The 8,275-nt window shown below is 32.4% G+C and overlaps 3 protein-coding genes across 3 annotated transcripts in view; 1 reads left to right on the top strand and 2 right to left on the bottom strand.

Annotated features, from left to right (window-relative positions):
- Window positions 1-2,089: 2,089 nt before the first annotated feature.
- Window positions 2,090-6,374, bottom strand: LOC123014486. The gene is made up of 4 exons (XM_044413631.1): window positions 6,331-6,374; window positions 4,240-4,396; window positions 4,108-4,146; window positions 2,090-4,053 (listed from the first exon to the last, which is right to left on the bottom strand). Exons 2-4 carry the CDS (start codon window positions 4,348-4,350, stop codon window positions 3,232-3,234), a joined length of 972 nt encoding a protein of 323 aa, XP_044269566.1. The 5' UTR covers window positions 4,351-4,396; window positions 6,331-6,374; the 3' UTR covers window positions 2,090-3,231.
- A 564-nt stretch (window positions 6,375-6,938) lies between these two features.
- On the top strand, window positions 6,939-8,026 carry LOC123014254. The gene is made up of 4 exons (XM_044413276.1): window positions 6,939-7,226; window positions 7,280-7,477; window positions 7,532-7,681; window positions 7,731-8,026. The coding sequence occupies exons 1-4, from the start codon at window positions 7,131-7,133 to the stop codon at window positions 7,863-7,865; spliced, it is 579 nt and encodes a 192-aa protein (XP_044269211.1). The 5' UTR covers window positions 6,939-7,130; the 3' UTR covers window positions 7,866-8,026.
- The window catches only part of LOC123014257, a 4,999-nt gene continuing 4,406 nt past the window's right edge, over window positions 7,683-8,275 (bottom strand). The window contains exon 4 of the mRNA XM_044413278.1: window positions 7,683-8,183. Coding sequence (XP_044269213.1) covers window positions 8,032-8,183 — 152 coding nt within the window. The 3' untranslated portion in view covers window positions 7,683-8,031. The remainder of the gene's footprint in view (window positions 8,184-8,275) is intronic.

Genomic DNA, 8,275 nt, shown 5'->3' with positions numbered 1-8,275 from the left:
AAACGTTTTTATTCGCTTGAAAATAGATAAAAATGAAATAATTTTTTGCCTAAACAACAATTAAGATTTTTACTTACAAATGGCAAAAAACACCAATTTTTGTCTAATTAGAAGATTTCACAACTTGCTTGAGCAAAATGTCGCAAAAAAAGTGCATTTGTAACTGAAAAAGTCAAAAATAATGTTATTTGGTCATTTTTTCCTAAAAAAAACATGTTTAACGCTTTAAAGTTTTAAAAAACTTGGTAGTTTTTTGGTTGTGAATAAATTTTTTTGCAAAAAGTAGGTTTTTAGGTCACCAAACTAAATCCAGTGAAACAGACCAAAATAGAGCGATAATTTGAATCTAGATTAGTGATTTTGTGGCCGATTTTAGTAACATTTTGCGAAAAAAAGAAGTTTTTAGTTCAAAAATGTATTTAACTGCAAAAATTTTGCAAAAAAATTGCATTTCTGGCTGAAGAACTTTCTTAAACGCTTGAAAAGGTGAAAAATATGATATTTTCGATTTAAGGGTGTCCGCACCAACGTTAGTATATTGAAAACAAGATTACTCTCTTAATATGCAACAGAATTTCATGTATTATACATCAAAACAAAGGTTTTTTAAATCTACAGGCCGATACGTTGAGATTTTAAAAAAAAAAAATAATACTTTTAAAAAAAGAACAAAAATGCATAAATGGTGAACTTGAAAACAACTTTACTCAGTCATTTTTCAAGTAATCAATTTTGGTTTTTGTAAGATAATTTAAAAGAATATTCTATAGGCCGATGCGTTGGCCTTTTTTTAAAAAAAGTGTTTAGTTTTTGAGATATTGTGATTGATGTAAAAGTCACGATATTTAACGGTAGACCTAAAGATTCGTTTTAGGATTTTGGTATTTATTACAAAACATTAATTCTTAACAAATTCAACAAACACCATGTAATAAAACACTGTTGCTTTTAAATTAATAATAATATATTTTGGCCAAAAATGCCTCCTAGTTCATTGTTTTTACCACTAGAGGCGTTGCCAGCGCCGCTTCTGTGGAGGAACGAGGGTCTCTACCTGCTCTTGTACATACCAACCCAAGCAAAGGACGGATTATCTTTATCATGTAATTAGCATAATAATTTTTGGTTATTATTATTAGAAAACTAGAAGCAGAAACATTTGACGTGAAATGAGAAAACAAGCTAATTTTGTTGTAATTGTACTTCTATCAAATCTCCCGTGTTTAGTAGACCTGACCATTTTTTTTCGAAAAAATGTGTGCCATGTTAGCAACAATAATCAGACAAAATAATTTATTATACAACAAATTTACACCTATTATTAATTGAACAAATTTCGCCACGATAGTAACTAAATTGACTTATCCGTTCTACAAAACTATATTTTGAGTATTAAGTACCTAATATAACCATTTTCATACTATTTTACTGGATTCAGCAAAGACTCAGCTTGTTTCGAGAGCGTATACAAAAAAATATTACTTTTAATGCTCGCCAGAAGTCCCAAGTCTCAAACAAATAATTTTTCAACGGGGCAACTATGAAAAAAAAATATTGAAGAGATCGTTTTTATTTTTTAATTTATCGTTGTTCTTCATAAAAAATGATTCGGCCTATCACAATCTTTTTTTTATAAGACATAACTACCAGGTGAATAAAAAGTATGGAAGCAAACGTTTTTTACTTAAACTATTTATTTTTTGAAAAAACTAATTGATGAGTCATAAAGTACTATAAAAATGTGATGATTTAACAAGAATAAAATTTTTCGAAATTTCTTTTTGCTTTTGAGTTCTACAAAAAAAAATTTTTTTTTAAATGGCAACCCACTATAAAATAATTTTTCTCATAAAAGCTATACTCTAAGGATTACAACTATCTGCTTTTTTTCACATAAATTGCAATTTTGACAAAAAAATTGCAAAACTCAAAAACAAAACAAAATTTCGTTCTGAAAATACGATCACATTTTTTATATTACTTATTAATTATTATTTTCCGGAGGCAAATGATTAAAAATAAAACCGCTTGGTTCCATACTTTATATTCACCCTGTATAAATGTTAGTTAGTGGTACCCATAAATGTGGTCAATGGCAAAAAATTGTAATGGAAAACAAGGACGAAAATTTACAATGTAATAAACACAAGAGGCACATTTCAGTCTCCATTTTCCAAAGAAATCACACGTGGTGAACCAGCCTTATCTGCATTCTTATAGGCAATGCTTACTTTATTGTTGTTATTCACATTCAATACCATACAAACACATTTGAGCTTTTCATTTGATAACTTTTTCCTGAAAATTTCTGCATAGCCTTTACTTTCAATTTGTTCAAAAGCCTTTAATGCACTCTGACAGTGCTTGACCTCAATTATTACTCTGCTTTATTTTCTGAATTGAACGCAATGTCAAGTCCCGACAGTTCAGTGCAACACATGTACTCTGATGAGTTATACAAACAGTGGAAAATCACACAATGGTACACGTCTTCGTTGCATTGGTTCCATTTTTCGCTCACATGTTCAAATACCTTCTGCATAGAACTAATTAATCTCTTCACAATTTCATCACTTAAATCATCTGGGAACTCATCGAACACTGCCGTTACATTTGCAATGAGACGATCATAATGATTTTCAAAGTACGTTTTGATCAGTTTTCTAAATTCGTTCTCAACAAATGTATTAGGAATTTTAACTTCAAATATGTCTTTTTCTATATTTTTTTCATACACTAAATACCCTTGTTGCATCAGAAAAGAAAGGAAAACATCAGGTTTTAAGAGAGTCCATTTCTCTTCCCACTTCAAAATCACATCACACAGGTCTTGGAGGTGTTCTAGCTCTAATTCATATGGAATTTCACATTTGATGTGTCTTCCCGACAACAACTTTTCAATTGCGATCCGAACAATTGGTATCTTAAGTCCCTGTCTTGCGCCCGCCATGATTCCAGACTCCTCCCAATAATTGCATATCTTTCCGTTTTCTAGAGCGTTCACAATTGACCAAATAGGATATATCTTGACTCTACTCCGTCCAATACTTTGGTATCCGTTGTAATATGATTCCACTTTTTCTTTAGGGAGTTTGTTCACGCCCTGACAAAATTTCTCAGTGAACTTTGTTGTGAGCTGCTCCAGTTCTTCTTCTGTTATGCCATAAAATACTTCATACCTATCATCACCATCCAGTGCTCCTCTGAGAAACATGTGTTTTTTCACATTGTTCACTCCTGAAAAGCCATGTAAGATATCCCTGTGATCAAAGCACGAGCTATGAAACTGTCTTGTCGCTTCATAAGATTTTTAAAGACAATGGTAAGCAGGTTATTAACTTTTTCGCAAAGATCTTTATTTTCGAAGAGTATGTTGTTAATGGGCGCGTCGTACTCGTCAATGAAAAGATAAATTCCATGACTGTAGTGTTTGTGTAAAACTTGAACTAGGAATGGCAAAGACCCTTCTATATAAGATAACAATAAAGCTTCCACGGCTTCTGAGCTGCTTACTATCATCTGATCTATGGATGTTGGATACAGGTATTTTATAAATGTTTTTTTATCTTCTTCAGTTGACCACAAGTCTTCACAATGCAGTAAATAACTGTGGGAACTAAATGCATCGATTATGGTTCTCCTAAACGAAAGCAAAATTTGCAGAAAATTATAACCATGAATCGATTGTAAATCTAAGTAAATGGTCGGATATTTCCCACGATGGCGAGAGAACTCATCCCACTTGGAAATTTCCAAGTTCCCATCTTCAAACAGACGCAAATTCATCTCAGGAAATGCACGATCATTTTCTGTTGACCTCAGGATTTCTTGTCCTACTTTATCTCCTCTTGTGTATACCTTCTTCTCCACAAACTCTTTTACCATGTTCATCATGGTGGACTTGCCGAATCGTCTTGGTCTTGTGATAAGAACATATTCTGAATCACCAAAAAGAACCTCTATAATCTTAGTTTTGTCCACAAAATGGTCTGTGGTTTTGATTATCGAAAACTGTGATGAACATGTACTAATATTTGGCTTACTGCAATGTTTCTGTAAATAAAAGTCATTGAATTATTTAATTACTCACAACAACAACTTACCTACTTTGTTTCCAGAGATTCCATCTACACCTACAACTTCACCCTGGAAAAAGAATACAGAAACATACAAATATTAAAAATTCACATAAGTTGCTGAATCAATAAAATATTTATTTGAAACAAGTGAGCCACTCACTGCAGTTGGTTCAGTTGTGTCGTCAGGGTTGAAATGTGGCCTTTTTTCGGATTCTATTGCTGTTGCGAGAGTTCTGCGTGTATTTCGTCCACTCTTTCTACCACCAGGCATGATGAAATCAGGTGAAGAAAAAAAATTGGATTGGTTATCAAGAAAGCTGTAGCAAAATATAAACACAATTATTTGCATTGGGAAAGATCATTGATTTTTATATTTATTTATAATAATTTAATTATCAGAAGGGGTATAAACTGCTTTTAACCATACAAGTCAAATTAGATCGAAAACAAATCTCTATTACATGGCAAACCATAACCAACAAAAGTTTAATATTAGACTAAATTTCTAAAATAAATTTAAAAAAATGACAAATACTGAAGACTGTACAGAGTATTACACACCATTAAAAACAAGACAACAATCTGAACTCCAACAATTTAAAAATAGTTACAAATCTTTTACTCGAGATAAAAAACTAAATATACCAAGAAATATCAATGAAGTAACGCAAATGAAAAATGGTAATTTTGCCATTGAATATCTCAATTCTACCGTAAATAAAAAACTAACAAAGACAGATTTTTGCAAATCTAAAAGTATTTCCAGAAATTCCCTTAATATAGCACAAAATTCAGTTGGAATTAAGATTGCATGTAAAACGAGAACAAACGGGAACAAACCAGAGCAATACGGAACAAAAGAGAACAAATCGGAACAATTGGGAACAAAAGAGAAAAAAATAAAATAATATATTCGATAATGTAGAACATAAAGCAGGTTTTAGCGATAGAATCACACACAATTTTAGAATATTTTGCATAGTTTCCTTTTGATATGATCGTCTCAGGTAATAGCAAAAGTCCTTCTTTAGCCCAAAAAACTGTTGCGAAGACTTTTTCGTGTAAATTTTTTGTTTGAACTTCTTATACTTTATTTTGGAATCAGATTATGAGCAAAAATTTAACTAAAAAAGTGTTTTAGCCTATCCGGACTGACAGAATCTCTGTTTGAACTGCGGTCAAAATCACAGCGGAGGACACATTATTAGAGAGACGTTCAGTCAAAATTTATTTGTTACCTAAAAAATCATTCTTTTCTCATTCTACAACCGTGTTTTTAGAATCAATCAATAAAAATTTCTGAGAGTCTAACCCTACATTGCAAGCCCTTGTGATATCGTCCAAGTGTGATGACATTAGCTGTAAAAGAGCTTAAAATCCCCCCTAGTTCTAGAAACAGACCACAATTCAAAAGCGAAAATTTTCCTTTCTAATTATGTTTTTACCTGTTCAAATTTTGACAGCAGTTAAATGTCCCCAAATTTCTGGACTCTTACCCAGTAGTTTCAAGATTCTCTTGAGGAGCATTGCTGTTGGATATCTTTTAGGAGAGTGTTACCTATTTCAAAACTTGAAAACTTGAAACTTGAATAATTCTACCTTAAAAGTAGATACTAAAAAACGAAACCAAGCAAAATTTAAACACACAATGAAAAGAGCGTACCACGAACAAAGTATGGTATGTAACAAATAATTCGAACTCGAAAGGGAAAAATTAACTGGGAAATTATTTGAACAATACTAGTGAAAGTTGATTGAAAAGTGTTTTTTGATATTTTGCGTCAAATATCCAAAGATTGCTTTATATTCTCTATTTTTTTAAGTAAAAACAAAACATACAACCAAGAGATGGCACTAGTAGTTTCTGTTTACTACTGTTTGTGGTAATTTACAGAAATCTGTAAATAAAAGCAAGTGGCGCCGTCTCTTGGTTGTATGTTTTTCATTAACATATTTGCCTATGCCTGCTCATCAACCCTGGTTTTAGGTTAAGTACAAGTAGTACAACACGTGTTACAACTTCCCAGTGATAACAGTATAATAAATATAATTATTCTAGTTATTAATTACTACCATGTTTTTCTTTTATGACATTGAAAAACGATTACAACAATATAAAAACCACGTTCGTGGGTCAGGATTCAGTTATTTGATTTACTTTAATTTTAGACACCACCGTTGAAAATGAACAGAATGTCAGACGAATTACATTTTACTTAAACATTTAATAAATATCAAGACATTGACTTACCTGTTAAAAACGATTGGACAGCTAATAAATCCTATGCAAACGCCACCGACAAGTAAAAAGGTAAACTGAATTATCGACCGAAACAGCGCCGCGCGCAATCCTGGTCTAGATGGCGCCATCCATATTATCGTTTTGCATTAAATTTTATTATAAAAATATGTAAGCTTTTTAATAGTATCACAATCACAAAATTAAAAAAAAAAACTCTAATTTAGTAAGTTGTGTTACAAAAACAAATTATAACTACGTAACAAAAATGACATTGTTGGTTGCCTATCGTTGATAATTGAGTCATATTTCTTCCATTTCTTGTGCAACTATAAAGTTTTTGGCTACTAAAATAATAATTAATTTTTTTAATGTTTAAAGTTGAATATATTTATTTATCAATAAAATGTAAATTTTTTTTAGTATTAAAAATATTTTAAAAACCAAGTAAAACCGACAAAGACTATCTAAAATACAAACATCAATTTTAAAAACTTCTATTTTCTCTTTTAAATCACCCGCTGTTATTTTAGTTTGCATCTTCCCCACTTGGTGCGCTCCAAATCCGTAACCAGCCAATGAAAACTTTCGGTCGTAAGCTCACTCGGTACATTTTTATTAATTTTTTTGACAGGTGTGTGCAACATGGCGTCGACAGGAGCAAAAAACAACATAATCAAATTCGTGTATTTGCGTAATGATTTGTGTTTTTAAACATTCCGTGGTGAATTGATCAACAAAAACCATAACCAACCCCACGCCTACAAGAAGGAATTCAGTGACTCCGTGTTGGAGTTTTTCACACTTGCAAAATGAGCAAGGTTAGCGATTTTTCCGAAAACGAAGACGATCCTGCAGTTTACGAAAGCTCAGGCTCGGAGTGGAGCAGTGGGGCCGAATTAGAACCGGTAACTCGAGTGTTTCCCCGAGTCAAAACAACAAAAATAAATCAATTTTCCAGGTCAGGAAAACCACAACACGCCGGGCGTCTTCCAGAGTCAGCAAAAAGCCCCGTCTCAAGTCCGAATCAAGCTCGAGTGAAATTGACGACGACCCGAAACCGAGAAAACGAAATGGAGTGAACAAAAAACAGAAAATTGAGCCCCCAGTGGACGAACAAAAAAACCTACCCAAAACGATCAACGCGAAAGACTTTTCGGTAAGGGACGATTTTACTATTAAGGAAGGTAGCCTTTTGTTATATCATTTGTAGACTGGCTCTTTTCTGATTTTGAAAAAAGACGCACAAGTGGGGGACCCCAAAAAGCACCCCTGTATTTGGAGGGTTGATGGGAAGGCCCTATTACAGAAATATGAACCGTTTGATGAGGAGGGGAAAATAAGACACAAAACAACGTCAATTGTAAGGCTTAAAACGTTTATTTTAATTTTTAATACGGGAATTGTTACAGTATACAGGATGGTCCGCTTTAGATAGAGATTTATATGCCCCTGTAACTGTAACTGTTACACAACACAGAAATCAAATTCTCATTGTTGATCTTGACTGGGAGAAATTAAAAGAGATAAATATGGACAGCGATTAACAAATGCAACTGTGGTTTATTTCAATTTTTTCCACTACATTAATTTAAAGGTAGTGTGTGTGCAATTTTTTTTCCTCGATTTTTAATAAAAATGGGTCAAATTACATTTGAGTTTATAAAAATAATAAAAATACAGAAAAATAAAAATATGTTCATGTGTACATTGTTATGCTTCCTCTGTTTTTGCTGGACTGTAAGAACCAACAATAGGTGTGTCCAAAACGGCCCTTTTCATCACGAAGAAAATTATTGCCCCCACAATAATTTCGGCAAGTGCTACAAGTATGACAACTGCCCAGGCGGGGATAGGGGAATCACCTAAAAATATTTTTTTTTAAACGATAATTTTTAGTAAAAACATGTCTGTACCAAAAAAACTAATTCCTTCCAAATTATAAAAAATATGGGTC

This window comes from Tribolium madens, unplaced genomic scaffold, assembly GCF_015345945.1.
Source record: "Tribolium madens isolate multiple individuals breed KSU strain unplaced genomic scaffold, Tmad_KSU_1.1 Scaffold_97;HRSCAF=244;Tcas5.2_LG3a, whole genome shotgun sequence".
NCBI lineage: Eukaryota > Metazoa > Arthropoda > Insecta > Coleoptera > Tenebrionidae > Tribolium > Tribolium madens.
The sequence above is the reverse complement of the archived record's forward strand: the minus strand, read 5'-3'. Positions and strand labels throughout refer to the sequence as shown.

What these genes read in the sequence shown, in the direction of transcription:
- LOC123014486 (XM_044413631.1), bottom strand. Translation starts at nt 4,350, where the DNA reads ATGCCTGGTGGTAGAAAGAGTGGACGAAATACACGCAGAACTCTCGCA. An exon ending in ACACAACTGAACCAACTGCA is followed by an intron (nt 4,147 to 4,239) that starts GTGAGTGGCTCA and finishes TTCTTTTTCCAG; the next exon opens with GGTGAAGTTGTAGGTGTAGA. An exon ending in ATGGAATCTCTGGAAACAAA is followed by an intron (nt 4,054 to 4,107) that starts GTAGGTAAGTTG and finishes TTTTATTTACAG; the next exon opens with AAACATTGCAGTAAGCCAAA.
- LOC123014254 (XM_044413276.1), top strand. Translation starts at nt 7,131, where the DNA reads ATGAGCAAGGTTAGCGATTTTTCCGAAAACGAAGACGATCCTGCAGTT. An exon ending in GTGGGGCCGAATTAGAACCG is followed by an intron (nt 7,227 to 7,279) that starts GTAACTCGAGTG and finishes TCAATTTTCCAG; the next exon opens with GTCAGGAAAACCACAACACG. An exon ending in TCAACGCGAAAGACTTTTCG is followed by an intron (nt 7,478 to 7,531) that starts GTAAGGGACGAT and finishes TATCATTTGTAG; the next exon opens with ACTGGCTCTTTTCTGATTTT.